This window comes from Phlebotomus argentipes, unplaced genomic scaffold (assembly GCF_947086385.1).
Source record: "Phlebotomus argentipes unplaced genomic scaffold, Phlebotomus argentipes genome assembly scaffold_18, whole genome shotgun sequence".
NCBI classification, from domain to species: Eukaryota; Metazoa; Arthropoda; class Insecta; order Diptera; family Psychodidae; genus Phlebotomus; species Phlebotomus argentipes.
In genome coordinates, this window is record NW_026776177.1 from 8848702 (window position 1) to 8864261 (window position 15560).

The 15560-nt window shown below is 48.3% G+C and overlaps 5 protein-coding genes across 8 annotated transcripts; 2 read left to right on the forward strand and 3 right to left on the reverse strand.

The window, feature by feature from the left end:
- Positions 1-83: 83 nt before the first annotated feature.
- Positions 84-1082, forward strand: LOC132259474 (uncharacterized). The gene is made up of 2 exons (XM_059757118.1): positions 84-151; positions 220-1082. The coding sequence occupies exon 2, from the start codon at positions 225-227 to the stop codon at positions 1020-1022; it is 798 nt and encodes a 265-aa protein (XP_059613101.1). The 5' UTR covers positions 84-151; positions 220-224; the 3' UTR covers positions 1023-1082.
- LOC132259473 (probable tRNA N6-adenosine threonylcarbamoyltransferase) lies at positions 1024-2209 on the reverse strand. The gene is made up of 2 exons (XM_059757117.1): positions 2035-2209; positions 1024-1971 (listed from the first exon to the last, which is right to left on the reverse strand). Exons 1-2 carry the CDS (start codon positions 2147-2149, stop codon positions 1061-1063), a joined length of 1026 nt encoding a protein of 341 aa, XP_059613100.1. The 5' UTR covers positions 2150-2209; the 3' UTR covers positions 1024-1060.
- Positions 2210-2350: 141 nt separating this feature from the next.
- LOC132259121 (uncharacterized) lies at positions 2351-3010 on the reverse strand. Its single transcript, XM_059756669.1, has one exon. The coding sequence runs from the start codon at positions 3008-3010 to the stop codon at positions 2351-2353; it is 660 nt and encodes a 219-aa protein (XP_059612652.1).
- A 219-nt stretch (positions 3011-3229) lies between these two features.
- LOC132259924 (GATOR complex protein Iml1) lies at positions 3230-11239 on the forward strand. Of its 4 annotated transcripts, none has more exons than XM_059757748.1 (10): positions 3230-3434; positions 3509-3646; positions 3985-5904; positions 6123-6140; positions 6604-7027; positions 7082-7460; positions 7656-7745; positions 7884-7954; positions 9710-9805; positions 9864-11239. In XM_059757748.1, the coding sequence occupies exons 1-10, from the start codon at positions 3392-3394 to the stop codon at positions 11194-11196; spliced, it is 4512 nt and encodes a 1503-aa protein (XP_059613731.1). In that variant the 5' UTR covers positions 3230-3391; the 3' UTR covers positions 11197-11239. The 4 variants fall into 4 exon arrangements, with proteins under 4 accessions (XP_059613731.1, XP_059613732.1, XP_059613734.1 ...); XM_059757749.1 differs by having other exon boundaries at positions 7668-7745; XM_059757751.1 differs by lacking the exons at positions 7656-7745; positions 7884-7954 and adding an exon at positions 8248-8288.
- A 78-nt stretch (positions 11240-11317) lies between these two features.
- Positions 11318-15440, reverse strand: LOC132259425 (vesicular glutamate transporter 2). Its single transcript, XM_059757058.1, has 4 exons — positions 15216-15440; positions 14091-14536; positions 12983-13723; positions 11318-11906 (listed from the first exon to the last, which is right to left on the reverse strand). Exons 1-4 carry the CDS (start codon positions 15289-15291, stop codon positions 11739-11741), a joined length of 1431 nt encoding a protein of 476 aa, XP_059613041.1. The 5' UTR covers positions 15292-15440; the 3' UTR covers positions 11318-11738.
- Positions 15441-15560: the final 120 nt, after the last annotated feature.

Here is a 15560-nt window from a genome sequence, read left to right on the forward strand (position 1 = left end):
CATGCATGTCCAGAATCCGTCATCGTGCCATAATGGCATGCAAGCAACATGGCGCTCTTTGAAAAGTGTAACGGCTGAGATCTTTCCTACACGCTCACTACGCCATTGTGAATTCCGCGATCTTGACGTCTTCGAACTGGACTTGCTCAAGGTAATTAATAATTGCGTTATATTGGAAGGAAGTGCGGGAATATTTACAGTTTTCTCGCCTTTCCTCAGTGAATATGAATCAGCCTAGGGGACAGACGGGACAGAGGGGCAGAGGCCGTGGTCGCGGCGGCCGTGGTCGCGGTGGACGTGGCCGGGGAATCCCCGAAAACACAAGACCATCCAGGCCTTTCAATTCCAGCACTCCCAGGGATATACAAGCACTCAGAAACCTCAATTTAAGCCGTCGTGAGACGTGTACTCACTTCATTTCGATCCCCTTCAAGGATGAAAGCCTGAAGAAGTCCTTTGAGGATTTCAGGAATGACCTGATTCAGAACCTAGACAAGTATCGCATAAATGAGAACATCATTCAGAAGTCCCCGAAGCTCCACAAGACCATAATTAATCTGACTCTGACTGAGCAGAAGGACATAGATTTGGCGAAGAAGACTCTCGAGGGTGAGAAGGAAGCGCTCAAGGAGATCCTCAAAAGTGACACTCAAGAGAAGCACGTGATCGTGAAGGGATTGCAAGAGCCACGAAATCTCATGTTTACAAGTGATATATACGCAAATATCACCTCTTCGGTGATCAGCAAGATCACAGATCATTTGATTGAGGCGTTCGAGCGTGAGAAGATGAATATGTTATCCGGAAATCCCGTCGGCGGAAGGATTCTGTTGATCAACAAGGGTCTCTTGACTGACGAGACAATGAAGAGGATCAATTACTCCTTCAATCCAGGCCCACTTCTTCAGAACTACAGAGATCACGAGTTTGGGAAGCTGGACATAAAGGAAATTCACTTGTCGCGCAGGCACAAGTACGATGCTGACGGATATTACGAGGCTGAGACTGTAGTTCAGCTCTGAATATGCAATAAAATATCCTTTTATTGGCCAAATGTCTCTCAATCTTCTCGCCAACTCACTTCCACGTCGTCCGTCCGGAAGCGCTGTGTAACCGTCGCCTCGCGCCAAGGCATCCTCGTGCCGCTCCTGAACATCTCCGCCCCCGCGTGTGCTATCATCACACCGTTGTCGATGCAGAAGCGCTCGTCAGTGGCGAACAGGCGCGCGCCGCGCTCCTGGCACATAACGCCCATCATCTCCTGCAGGCGCTCGTTGCAGCCCACGCCGCCCACGATCAGCACCTCTCCTGAGCCACAATGCGCCATCGCGCGCTCCGTCGTCTCCACCAGCATCGCGAACAGCGTCTCCTGGAGCGAGAAGCAGAGATCCTCGGGCGACCACTGTTCCACGGTCTTCCTGCCGGGCGTCTTCTGAGGTACAGCGTGTCTCTCGATGTAGGATAAGATGCCTGAGAAGCTCACGTCCATGCCCTTGACGGAGTACGGAAGCGGTAGGAGCTTTTGACCCTTCTTGGCCAACTGCTCAATATTGTATCCCGGGCTCGGATCGTTGGATAGCTTGATGATGCGCGCGAAGCGATCTAGGCAATTCCCCACGGCGATGTCGATCGTCTCTCCGAAGATCCTGTAGCGTTTCCGGGAATACGCGATCACTTGCGTGTTCCCGCCACTGACGTACAAAACGGTGGGATTCTGCGCTCGAGTTATCAGACGCCCCATCTCGATGTGTCCTATGCAGTGATTCACGCCCAGAATGGGCTTGTTCCACAGTTGCGCCACAGTCCTGGCTACGATGGCCACTGTGAGCAGCGGAGGCGCCATTCCCGGGCCTTTTGTGTAGCACACCACGTCGATGTCCTCATAGGACATCTTGGCGTCCCTCAGCGCCTCCTTCAGCAGTTCTATAATCTTGCCGCGGTGGTGCTGCGCAGTCTCCCGGGGCAGGAATCCTGCAAGAATCGCAAGAATGCCAGAGTGCGACCCGCAGAGTTGAGGTTAGGTGGAGTTCTTACCTTCTCCCGGCGGTGTTATGTAGGTTCTCCGCACATTTACAATCACCTCGCCATCCTTGACTATTCCCACGCCCAACTTGTTGGCACTGCCCTCAAATCCTATCGCGATTACCATTTTTCCGACGACTTAAGATGCTCAAGATTCTCTCATGTCGGAATCAAAACAACGAGAACCGGACTAAACATTGAAAATTTCATGGAATTTTATGGCAATTCAAGACCGTGAAATTTTCAAACGAAATTTTCTGTATTTCATTTAATTCTCAGAAAACTTGAAGACGGTCACAGACCTGTAAAATCCACCCTCTCCGTATTTTTACCTGCGCGACAGATGAATTTCCTCCACATCGAACGAGCCAAATTCATAATCTCCATATTTCTTCAGCACAGGCTTTGGATTGAAGGTGTAGTCAATGTTCTGCCAGTTCTCAGGGATCAGCAAATTCTCATTCATCACCACAATTTGGTGCAGATTTGGCGTCTGAGAACTCATCTTTAATCCTGCCTTTGCGAAAGCCGTCGTCAAATGAACGGTGATCTTTGGAATGACTTCAGAAAGCACGTTCGCGCTTAGACGATTAACTCGCCTCAGGTTTCCTGGCTTCTTCACACCTCTCATGGTCACATGTTTGCCTTCAGCGTCGTTCAAGATCTTTCTCAAAGCTTCTTTCTCTCCTTCAAGGACGTCTTTGGCGTGATCGGTACTCGTGTCGTCTCCCAGATTCAGATTAAGGATCGTCTTGTGCAATTTTTCAGTCTTCTGGATTATGTCAGCATTCACGCGATATTCCTGGTAGTTTTGAATCAAGTCCTCGCGAAAGACATTAAAGGACCTCTTCAGGTGCTCATTCTTGAAAGGGATAGAAATAAAGTACGTGCACTCTTGCTTCTTGAGAAAATCAGGAACTTTAGAACAGTGGGAATTTACGGGGAATCCCCATCTGGACTTGCGACCATTTTTGCGCTGCTCAGTCATCTCTATAGATTCCTGGCCTTCCTGGAAATAATAACACATACTCTTTCAATACTAGTACGCATTTAATTTACCTGATGCGAAAACTTACAAGAATATCCTCGAAAATCAGCGAAAATTGCGAGTACGCTAAAGGATTCCAATTGGAGCGCGGCTGTTTGTGCCATAAAATGCCATAAACGCGGAAACCGTTTTTTCGTGTTTTACAGTGTAGCTGTCATCGTCATGTTGATTTCAAGTGGCTGTGCTGCGCTGAGAAAGTGATAAATAACGCGAGATTCTCAGCAAATACGCTGTATTTAGTCAATGATTTGGAGTGAATGAGATGATCAATCTGGACCATTGTGGAGTTCACGTGATCTGAGCGATTCAGTGTCCTGGAGGATGAAGCTGTTTAAGCTGCACACACACCAAAAGTCCAACTATGGTTTGTGCTCTAGTTTGTGCTCAATATTTGTGGTCGAAAGAAGGAATTCATTGTGGAAATGCTTGTCTTTGCAGCTGCCGATCTGCTGCTTCATCCCAAGGAACACCCGGATCTCAGCCTGGGCGACATCGTGGAGATCTACCATCCGGACGACGAGGGATGTCGTCTGCTCCTGCAAGTCACCACTTTCTACGAGGAGTTCAAAGGCCGAGGTGAGACCTTATCACTCCCGGGCGATTTGTTTGCCAACTTCTTCATTGTCTCGAGTCACAAATATTGCGATTGATTTGGCTATTTAAATGAGGATGTAAATAACTTATAGGGATGGGATAAAAGTGAAGAGTTTGTACGGTGTTGAAACAATTGTTTCCTCATTTTTTTTCCAGCCAAAAGAATTCTCGTGGTCATTAAAATTAGGGTCAATTTAGAATTGGTTTTGAGAATAGAGCCCAATAACTTGTTAACCTAAATGCTCATTCGTTAGCACGATTAGTGAACTTAGTCAATACTCTTCGTGATCCACATAAACGAGTTTTTCTTCGCCTTTCAGAGACTATCAGCGTGGAGACGAACATTGCGTCGACATTCAACCTGCGCACGTACGCGGATATCATAATGCGGCGCGTCGATCCGGCCGCCGTGGCGCTGGACTCCGTGGAAATCACGTTCAAAGACCAGTATATGGGCCGGTCGGAGATGTGGCGCCTCAAGAGTCACTTCATCAACACATGCGTGTACATCAACAAGAAGATCGAGTACTGCGAGGGTTCCATCCGGTGCCAGGTGTACGAGATGTGGGCGCAGGGTGACCGCGTGGCGTGCGGCAATATCACGGCGGACACGAAGGTAGTGTTCAGGAGCAGCACCTCGATGGTCTATCTCTTCATCCAGATGTCCTCGGAGATGTGGGACTTCGACATCCACGGCGATCTGTATTTCGAGAAGGCGGTCAACGGCTTCCTCACGGATCTCTTCATGAAGTGGAAGAAGCTGGGCTGCAACCACGAGGTGACGATCGTGCTCTTCTCGCGCACCTTCTACGCCGCCAAGAGCTTGGATGAGTTCCCGGGTCACATGAGGGAATGCCTGCAGATGGACTACAAGGGCAGGTTCTACGAGGACTTCTACCGCGTGGCAATCCAGAATGAGCGCAATGACGACTGGAGCACGATCCTCGTGGAGTTGCGCAGGCTCTTCACTGGCTATCAGAACACTGTGCTGAAGTATCACGAGCGGCCAGACATTGTCATTCCGCCGGCCACGAACTCCACCGCTGCGCAAGGGAACTTCCTGGAGGTGCTCAACATATCGCTGAACGTCTTCGAGAAGCATTACTTGGACAGGAGCTTCGACAGAACGGGCCAACTCTCTGTCGTCATCACGCCGGGCGTGGGCGTCTTCGAAGTCGATCGCGAACTGACGAACATCACGAAGCAGAGGATTATAGACAACGGCGTTGGGAGCGATTTGGTGTGTGTCGGCGAACAGCCGCTTCACGCGGTGCCTCTGCTGAAGTTCCACAACAAGGATTCATCTCTGAATGCCGACGATTACTCCATGCCGCACTGGATAAACCTCAGTTTCTACTCCACGAACAAGAAAGTCGCCTATTCCACATTCATTCCGAGGATCAAACTGCCTCCGCGACGTCCGGACACGGATCGAGATGATGAGGAGGACAACTTAACGTTCAAGTTCCTACCGGATAATCACACAGAATACATCCACAACTCCCTCTTCGACTATGACGCCTACGATGCGCAGATCTTTCAAATGCCACCAGCGCACGGAACGTGCTCGCTTCAGCGCCCGCCGAGAACTAAGAAGACATCAGTTCCCAGCTTAGAAGGGTACTTGGCGTCGGCCAACAATGAGTGGTTGTCGACGTCGCCGCGGCAAATTCTGAGGCGAAAAATGTCTGATCCGGATATTCATCATGGTGGAAATAGCGTATTGAGCAACTTGAGTCAAGTGGACTCGCCGACAGGAGCTAATCTCTCGGAGTCCTTCAAGCTGACCGAGAAGACGAACAGGAAGGGATTCATCGGCAACGGATCGATCATTCGGCCGGGAAGAGCGCTCATCAATCCCTTTGATCCCTCGCACGTCACCATCAAGCTGACCAGCAATCGTAGACGCTGGACGCACATCTTTCCAAAGGGCCCGACGGGGGTGCTCATTCAGCAGCATCACTACCAGGCCATCCCGGCACCCAAGTCTTGCCAGAGCGCATACAGCGAAGTAGACGCCAGTGACTACGCCCACACTGCCACGTGCTCCATCGCCGAGAGCCTGGACGACTACGCGCGCATCGAGAGCGTCAGCGAGACGGATTCCGGGACACCGCGGCGGAAGATCTCCACGCTGCACTCCGCTGCCGGGCATTCGGTCACTGTGACGCCGTCAAAGAGCCTGACGCTACTCTGGGGCGCCACGGGAGAGCAGGAGTGGACACCAGCGCTGACCACAGGTGAATTCTTTGCCCTCCATCCTCTTATCTGTCCAATATTCAATTCAGGAGATGTTTGTCAGGTTCCTGTACATAATCAAGTGATATAGACTAAGATCTTCATCCAGAAATTTGCAATTCTATTTCATGTGTGATTCGGCTGCGAAAAAAAATTGCCCATAAACCAAACTCTTCATCCGCGAACCACGTTGTGTGTCTGTACAAAATCTGCGAAGCAGCCGGAAAGATCATCATAGGTCCGAGACAATATTCAATATGCCCACTTTATTTACAATAGAGCGTAAAGTAAGGATTCCTCACTGGATGAGTTGCTTTTGGTGGTTGATTTTACACTCAAAATTATCTGTCCATCCAGATGGGAATCCAGTATTTTTTCCACTTTACAGAGGCTTTGAAGTCAATTTACAATTTATATTTAGAAGTTATTTGATATTTTCTGGTATTCTTGGTGATTTTGGTTATTATTTCTTAAGAATATTTATGTGCCAAATTGCATGCTGTGATTAAGTCTTCACCAACATTATTCACTGTTCCCTCAAGTAGCATTATTATTGTAGTTACTGCATCATATTTTGTTATATTCCTTATAATTTTTCTCCACAATTTTGCACCAGAACGCAAGCTTAGTGCACTGTAATTGTTACTAGACCGAAATCTTTTCCAAAATTCACGCATTGACGCGGTCTTTCTCGCATTTAGGAGTGGATTGGAAGTCGCTGACCATTCCAGCTTGTCTTCCAATCACCACGGATTACTTTCCCGACAAGCGATCGCTGCACAACGACTACGTGGTGTCCGATTACACTCTCCTGCCGGAGGACGTGTACGCGGACTACGCCACGAACAGGGCGGTGTCGCAGAAGCCCCTGACCACCGAGCAGGTGTTCAAGGAGTTGATCTCGCAGCGCCTGGCGCAGGGTTTCCAGCTGATCGTGCTGCCGGACACGGTGAAGCAGAAGCCCTCCTCGGCGCCGTGCTGCGGAGGCGTTCAGGTGCCAAAGTACTTCATCCTGCGCACGCCGCCGCAAGAGGCCACGAAGGAGTATCTCTTGTCAATCGGCAGGATGTTCCACAGGATCTCCCTGAGCGGATCTGTGATCACCGTAACGCGCTACAGGCCAAGGTGAGTTCTATTTGACTACACGTTGTCGTGACTGAGTGCATGGTTGCCTTGCAGACATCCTTATCCTCCCATAACTGTGGACTACCGCTATCGCTTCCACGCACCGCAACATGACACGTACGAGGTGTCAGGCGTGAATTTTACAACGGAGAAGCTGGAGAACTACAACTGGAACTTCATGGATCAGTACATCTGCACGCGCGGCGACACAGACTTTATGCTGCATGAGAACCTCAAGTACTGGCGCTACAGGATGTATCTTCTACCCAAGGATCATCCGGCGATGAAAAAGATCCTCGACGGACTGACGACGCGCTGCGACATCTTTACGGAGATCCAGACGGACTCGCCGAAGCAGCAGATCGAGGAGTTTCTGCACTATGTGGAGATGCATCTCAACAGAATAAAGCGAGTGCAGTGCAAGAAGCCGCGGGTGAGTTACGCGCTGAATACTCGCTTCCAGTGCGAATTGCTTGATTAATCGCATGAGTTTCTCTTCGAAGAGACCGTCAAAATCTCGCTTCTAAATTGGGCCGTGGAAAGAGTGAAGGATTAATGAGTGTTGCTGGATTTTGTTGTTCTCTCAAAATGTTTTTATTATTTTCTCTCTCCGACACGATTTCTCTAGTTGCTCTTGCAGGGAAGCCCCACGTCCCAGCAGTCGCATTTAACGAGGCGCCGCCACAGCACCAGCATAATCTCGCGGCCGGCAAATCAGGTGCCAATCTTTTCACAAACACACACAAATCTTTTGCCTCTCTCTTTGCAGTTTTTTTTTATCTTAACCAAGAGTTCTTTTTAGACTGTAGAAGAGACAATTGTCGCCACCCGACTCATGTGTTTGTTTGTCTTGTAGGCTCTTGGTAATTCACCGTTCAGAGATCGCGTCGGGAGCAATCGATTGCCTGAGAGAGCGCGACCGAGACTGTTAGTATTGACTGAGTGGCCCCAAAAGGGCTCCTTTTAGTTTTCTTTAGCTGTACTCTCTGTTATGCTCTGGGACACCATTTAAAGCAGATCTAACGTAGGCATGCTAATTGGCATTGATTGTCTGCCTGACTCACTCTCATGTATTTTCTACTTGGATTTTCTTTCGGGACATTAACAGAATTTCACTCATTTATTTTTCGCTTCTCCACCACACAGTTTGGTTTCATTTCGGTCGTCAATCACATTTGGTACTCTCTTAATTTTCATGCTTTTGGGTTTTGCATTTTCAGCATGCTTTAAAACATCATGAGACACGAATTAGCGCACACAGGTTAGTGCTTTTTAGTTCATCAACACAATGTTTCGGTTTATTTGGTTTAATTTCATGTCTCTGGTTTACGTTACTTTGTTAGAAGTTAGATTCTAAAATGGTTTATGTATAGGGGTAAATGGGGCAGCTTCAGATTGGGGCAGCTTCAGATTTCTTAATTTTCTCAGAGGTTTTTGCATGAATAAATTCCTGGTCTTCACACAATGTTTGTGTCCTTAAGGACTACAATTGACGAAAATTTGCACAGGATTTGATTTACTGTTTAGATAAAATAAGTGAAAATTGAAAATCACTCACAAACTAGAATTTTGCTGCCGAATTGATTGCGTGTTTTCTCCATTAAAAAAGCCACAATTCACGTGAAACACAATCAAAGGTTATTGAGAATTAAGTAGAGATTCTAAATGTGCCCGAACTTTTCCTCCTGATCACGGCCTTTTCAGTGGGTGGTGGAAAATGCACAAACACTGCACACGGGGCAGTTTCGGATCGCCACGGACTGACAACAGCGCGCTCTGACAGTCTGACGCAACATCACGGTCGAAATTTTCTTGTGGCAAATATTGAAGATTTTTCACAAAGTGCCGTTCTGTGCTGCATTGCTTCATCACGTTAAACGACTTCTTAGTGGAAAAGTGAGAAAATACACGCGAAAATCACTGATTTGCGCTGATTTGATTTGTGGTGGCACTGAAGTTGCCACCACTCACGCATGGTGGCGTTGCGATACAGGAAAAATGACGGGCAACTTGCTTTTCGCTCAGACATTTTGACAGTCCGTGCAAGGGTCCAGAAAAGTCGCGAAAATATTACTTTAAAGGCGATTTTTAGGGAATTAAACAGTTTCAGTGTGTAGATTAGAAACCAAAGTGATCATTTGTCCGCGATTTTACAATTCCACAATGGAATTTATGGTAAATATCAGTGAAAATCTGAAGCTGCCCCAGAGCAATCCGAAACATCCCCGTGCGGGGCAGTTTCAGATTAATTACAATATTTTTTTCAATCTCCTTTAGAGGAAAAAGGATCAGTTTTAATGCCCAATGAAAGGCATTTTCTGAAGCTCAATAGACGAGAGTTTATTTGAGCGTTGTGATTATTTCAATATATTCAGCCGATTTTTCAAGAAAAAATCCTCAAGTTGGAACAGCATTTTAAATCTGAAGCTGCCCCACTTACCCCTACTGAACAGATTAAAAATGTTGAATTGTCTACTCAAATCTGTTCTAGATAAATTTAATAGGTTTCAATGAAGGTAAGTAATGTGATTAGTGTTCTTTAAAAACTGTGGTAACATCAAGAATATGCATGAAATAGTTCTGCAAATCACTGTAAACTAGACAGATATCAAATTAAACAATCCGCAATGCTAGATTTTACATTGAATCACGTGGTGATTAACTTTCTCCTCTTCACTGCAGGAGTGGGAAATCCTTGGCTGCAGGCCGGGCTGTTCAGGAAGCCACAGCATCGGGTTTACCGGGAGATTCCTTAAGCATCGACGACTCGGATGAGAGGTAATAGAAACTTTTTCAGGGAATCTTCTTGCGCTACAACGCTTTTTGCCTCTTCCAGTCTCGCCGTGGAGATCAAATTTAAGGTCACAGATCCTCTGATGGACATCTACGACGCCATGAAGCATCCTGTGACCGGAGTGCCCTTCATTGGACCAGCGCAGAGCATGCCATCGTGCACTTTCGTGTCGTACGACGCGATAAAGTGGCTGCAGTGCAGGATTGAGGGTCCGTGCGATCCCATCGAGATGCTGGAGCGTATGCGACGGGAGAAGCTGATTTGCCATGCCTCCGGAGACTTCTCGAAGCCAATCATTGTGGGCTTTGTGCTGTACTATATCACGAAGCAGGAGAAGGAAGCCGTACCGCCTCTGGGCAACTTGAAAGCCTTCGAGAATGAGTGGATGGAAGTGGAGATTGTGACGCCGGAGATGAAGATGCAGGGCGTGCATCCGCACGAGGTGAACGTGCCTGAGTTCCTCAGGGAATCCATCGGGAGTGTTTTCAGCGAGGCACCGCTGTACAAGCAGAGCCACTTGGAGATTGACATCAATCAGAAGAGCGACAGGATTGAGTGGGGCCACGCGAGATATCATCGCGTGATGATTCCTGGACACGCCTTCGAGATCATGGCGCAATGGGTGATCGCATCGGGGCCGATAGTTTACGATCTGATCTATGGATGGAGTAGAAAGGCGGCACAGTGTGGCTTTCAGCTCATGGCAATTCCCGCTGATCCTCTGGCAGAGCCTTTCACAGAGAAATCCGATCCTCTGCGCGGGCCCATCTTCATCCCACTCGACACGGATTGCCTGAAACAGAAGAGAGACTTCCTGTTCGAGGAGTTCAAGAAGGACACCTGGTCCACGCGATTGCTACTCTTCCAGGAAGCCATCCTGGCGCGGTTCGGTTTCATGCCGTGCGCCGTGGAGACGAAAGCGGGCTCCAATCAAGCGTCGTTAGACTTTCAGTACGTTCACTGCTCGGGAAATATGTTCGTGCTGGTGCCGTCGCCCCATCAGGGTCTGAGATCGCGCCAGAGACTAGCTTCCGGCGGGTCTCAGAAGAAGCCCACTTTCCTCAAACACTATCCAGCTAGCACTGATGTGCAGAGCCCGCATGAGGCGTACATCACGCGGCACGTGTCTGGGAAGAACAAGGACGACATCGACACAATCCGGAAGACGGGATTCTTGTGGTCGTGGAATCACATGGTGCCCAACAAGAAATGGAAGTCGCTGGTGATCAACAACTCTCCGGACGGCGAGATCATCCAGCTGCGGATGCTGCGCGACTTCAAGAACTTCTGCACGAATCAGGATCACAGGCTCATCGCGTTCTGGGATCAGTGCTGGGAGCTGAAGGAGAAGGCGTCAACGCAGTCCATTGAGTGAATTCAGTCATTTGTAATATACTGAAATTTTCTATGCCAAAAAACACCTTCTTTTGCTTACCCTTAAAATGCCGACGCAAAAGAAATGCTATTGATTTTACTGGGCCATGGAAAAAATCATCGAATGCGAGCAGAAAATGACCATGAGCTGACATTTCATTATTATATTTCTGCGATTAGATATACCAAGGCTAGAGACATGAGCAAATGCTCCTCATTAATATTTATGAGACGAACTTGTAGGGATTTCGTATGCAGATTGATTTGTCACCTTCTCTAATCTCATTGCTGACGCCCGGCGTCGCATCACAAGTGTTTTAAGGTTGATCCCTGTTTCAAAAAATAGTACATTTATTGTCGCTAAACGCTAAACAAAATCCTCCTACTGCTAAAGTGGCGCCGAAGGTCACTTTGGTAGCCTCTGCGGAACCCCCAGCGGCCGTAAGTTGTGCCGGCCAGACAGCTGGTATTGCGATGGCGTTACGGTGTGGAATGCACGGTCACGGGAATGTGTGACTTAAGTAACAAGAGAGAGAGATTGCGTCACACGCGCTGCGTCTGCAGCGGCTCCTCGGCGCCGTCGTCCTGGGACTCCTTCGGGTAGTTCCAGGGCTGCGGGCGCGCCTGAGCCCACGCCAAATATGGCAAGTACGTTGCGACTGCGACGGCCGTGGCCAGGCCAAAGGCCGTCATCCACTGCTCCGTGGATTTCTGCACGGATGAAGAGAGAAAAAGCACGTGAAAAAGTCAGGCAAACTCAGGTGACGCGAAGATTTATCACCGTGATTAATCACGGTTTGTATTTCACAAATTTTTCCGCTTCTTATCAGTGTGAAAAACTTCCAGAACTTCCTATCCCACATATGATGCAAACCATTCTTCATACCATTATTCCTAACACTTCAACTACCAATCATGCGAATAACAGCTGTGGCTGGTGTAAAACAGCTTCAAGTTTATCTTAAATTGTACGGCAAGTGGGAATTAAGATCCATTAAATAGAAAACACGCGATAAGATTGAGCGGGAAAGTGTAAACAGGAAAATTGCACTCAACATTTTAGAGTAATGAGCTTTGGATATGATAAGCAAACCAATTGGTCCAGATTTATCACCCAAGCGAGTTAAAACACGATAAATTCTGGGAATTGTACAGGTTTTTCTCGGTGTTTAAATGCTTTATTATGATTTTGTAATGGAAATTCCCAGCAAACTCAGAATTTCCTAGCGGAATTTTGACACAAACACCCAGAATTCTTCTAAAAGCCTTCGTTTTTTTCTTATTTCTGACGCCTTTGAAACTATTGTTTCCATACAGTCTTGGCAATCTCGTAAGAATTCCCGAATTCTCGGACTCTGTCGCTTTTCTGAGAGTTCTTTAACCTTTAGAGATGTAGAAAAGATCGTATGGTAAATTTGCTACGATATGAGATGATGAGGGAAATGTCTTTATAGCAGAAGCTTGTCGTTTTCGCTACTCACGATTTTCATATCTAATCTTTTATTTATATCATTTATGTCATCATAAACAATCTCAGAGATATGAAATTTTAGTATCATTACTGTCCAATACTAACAAATAATTTCCAACTAAGCACAATCTGACCCACTGAGCGAATCTAGTGATAATAAATTGTTCTCGGAATTGTTTGAAATCTACTGTGCGTGCAGATCGCAATATTGAGTCATACGATGAATGAGAGAACAAACATATTTGTTGTCTTTCACGTGGTTGAACGTATGAATTATTTATCCCAACAACAGAGTTAGAGAAAAAGTGCGACTCACCGTGTCCTTGACAATGGCCGACGCCGCGATGGGCGCGATGAAGGAGGCGCTCATGTGGATGGTTTGTGCGAAGGCGAGCACGGGCCCGGCGAGATTCGGCGCGATGTCGATGATGTTGGCCATGGCGCCCGCGTAGCCCGCCGTGATGCACGACACGGCGACGAACCACATCACGAGCACGGCCACCTGGTGCTGCGACCACGCGATGCAGAAGATCAGCACGCCAGGTACGACCTGCGACACAGCCGTGAAGATCTTCCGCACGAACAGAAGCCGCACGCCGCGCGCCACCATCCAGTCGGCGGCGGCGCAGAAGGCGAGCGCAGACAGGTAGGAGCAGAGGAAGGGCGCGCCCGAGAGCACACCGTTCGTCTCGATGTCGAAGCCCAGCACGTCGTTCATGTACACAGGCCCAAACATGATAAACATGTAGTGCAGCCAGATGCGGCCGAATGTGGTCACGGCGATCGCCCAGGCGGGCGCCGAGCGGAAGATGGCGCCCCAGCGCGGTGCCATACCGTAGCCGCCGCGTATGTCCTCCGCCACGGCCGCCTCGATCATACGCCGCTCGGCGTCCGTGATGCGCGGATGCTCTGAGGGGCGGTTGAAGGCCAGCAGCCACCACACGACGCACCACGCGGCACCTATCGAGCCTGTGGTGTAGAAGACTGGCGGCCAACCCCAGTGCGCGATGATCCAGCCGCAAAGCGGATATGTGAGGCCGATGCCGATGCTGAAGCCCTGCAAATCGCAAGATCAGCCGTGCTTTAGCCCACTGGAAAAATAGCTGAGCAAGTATGCTCATTCCTTAACCCTTTCACGACGAGCTTCTCTTGCCAAAATAGTCTGCATCTCTTCAGAGAGTGTAAAAAATAGGCAACGTACATTTACGCTTGGTCTTTTGGCGCCATCTTGTGTGTCAACTGATGACCGAAAGATCGCGGGTTTAGACCCATTGCGCCAGATTCTTCAACATTAACATTTTCGATATTTTCAGCTTGTAAAATGTGTAAAATCTTCAGTGCAATTCTGTGATCAAAAACTGTGTCACACACGAGCCAATCATTGCGAAAGGGTCTAGAGGAGAAATCGTTAGCTTTGTCCCCACCTGAAAGCTGGACATGAAGCGGCTGCGCTCGGACGGCGGGATCCAGTAGCCCACGATGGCGTACATGGCTGGCCACGTGAGCCCCGAGGCGAAACCCTGCACCGAGCGCAGGCCCACGAGCCAGCCGTAGTGCGTGCGCGCCGCGGTTGGCACGAGAAGGCTACAGATGGCCGTGGCGAGCTGTGACCAGCCGAAGACGGCCTTCGTGCCGAAGTGCTGCGTGGCGACGCCGCCCGCTACCTGCGCCACGACGTACCACCAGTAGAAGGTGCCCAGGATACTGGCGCGCACCCTGAACGACCAATCGAATTGGTCAGGCGCCGCGGGCTCGCCGGCCGGCGCCACCATTTCCACGATGGCAATGTTGATGTCGTTGCGCATCACGAAGGAGACCAGGAAGCCGCTCCAGGAGAGGAAGTACAGCACCACGCGGGCCGGAATGGCGTCTGGGAATCAAGTTAATCGCTGAAGTGCGGTTTAGCTTTAAGTGCAAGTAATTGCTATTTTCCTTTCGTTTCGTGAAATTACAAGGTGAACTTTTTACTGTTTGAATTAACATGACTTCAGCAAAAAAGCGTTGCAATGCAATACAGATTGAGAAGAAAGCATTCTAGCTACCAATCAGAGTTATTCACAGTGCATAAAATTGATTATGAGCATTATCAAGGCTGTGTTTATTTATTTTTATTGTAATTTGGCAGTGAATCGAATTAAATTAAGCTACAGATGTAACACGAAACCAGATGAATTTATATAGTATTTCTCAAAGTAATATTCCATATAAGTCCTTGTCCAAATATGCCTGTTTCTCCCCTATTTCTAATTTTTTTATTGATTCATTTTTTATCAATTAACCTCGGCAATTTGAGTTGTAAAAAGGTTTACAACTTTTCACAACTTCATAGTTATCTTGTGAAATGTTCATCATCTGAAGAAGCTCTGTTTATGCTGGCCTATGCGGATATGTTACAGCATAATTTCACGCAATAATTAACGCTGTTCTCGCAATGTCACTCTTCCATGTGAGTGTGATTCAGCCTCTGATGTGTGGCTAATTTATTTCGCGAGGCACTGATTGATGGTTTTGCGCTCCATCGATCAGCAAAGTGCAAGTCAGAGACTCACCGAACACTCCTCGACGGCGCCCCATTTCGCTGCACGCCCGCAGGCCGTTAGGCACAGCCTTGGGCGCCTCCACCATGACTTCGCGCACTCCGCCCCCGGAACTCGAAATGAAAACAAATGGGGGCAACGAAAGAGAAAACACACAGCACGGCCGGGCTACGAGGGGCGACAACGAGAGCCCCGCAGCGAACGGCACAACATTCGGAGGTTAGGCGCGATACTGATTGTCAGGGATAAATGCAAAAAACATGCTGTCATGGGATTGTCAGCGTGCTATAAAAATTCACCCGCCGATATATCGGCCATTGGCAAACAAGAAATTTATTCGCAATTTACACTCTTTTT

Excerpts from the sequence above, each read along its gene's own strand:
- LOC132259924 (XM_059757748.1), top strand. The coding sequence starts at position 3,392 with ATGAAGCTGTTTAAGCTGCACACACACCAAAAGTCCAACTATG. Across the intron at positions 7,461-7,655 it reads TGCAGTGCAAGAAGCCGCGG|TTGCTCTTGCAGGGAAGCCC; the intron begins GTGAGTTACGCG and ends CGATTTCTCTAG. Across the intron at positions 9,806-9,863 it reads ATCGACGACTCGGATGAGAG|TCTCGCCGTGGAGATCAAAT; the intron begins GTAATAGAAACT and ends TGCCTCTTCCAG.
- LOC132259474 (XM_059757118.1), top strand. The coding sequence starts at position 225 with ATGAATCAGCCTAGGGGACAGACGGGACAGAGGGGCAGAGGCCGTGGT.
- LOC132259473 (XM_059757117.1), bottom strand. The coding sequence starts at position 2,149 with ATGGTAATCGCGATAGGATTTGAGGGCAGTGCCAACAAGTTGGGCGTG. Across the intron at positions 1,972-2,034 it reads CATAACACCGCCGGGAGAAG|GATTCCTGCCCCGGGAGACT; the intron begins GTAAGAACTCCA and ends CGATTCTTGCAG.
- LOC132259425 (XM_059757058.1), bottom strand. The coding sequence starts at position 15,291 with ATGGTGGAGGCGCCCAAGGCTGTGCCTAACGGCCTGCGGGCGTGCAGC. Across the intron at positions 13,724-14,090 it reads GCTTCATGTCCAGCTTTCAG|GGCTTCAGCATCGGCATCGG; the intron begins GTGGGGACAAAG and ends TGCGATTTGCAG. Across the intron at positions 11,907-12,982 it reads CGGCCATTGTCAAGGACACG|AAATCCACGGAGCAGTGGAT; the intron begins GTGAGTCGCACT and ends TCATCCGTGCAG.
- LOC132259121 (XM_059756669.1), bottom strand. The coding sequence starts at position 3,010 with ATGACTGAGCAGCGCAAAAATGGTCGCAAGTCCAGATGGGGATTCCCC.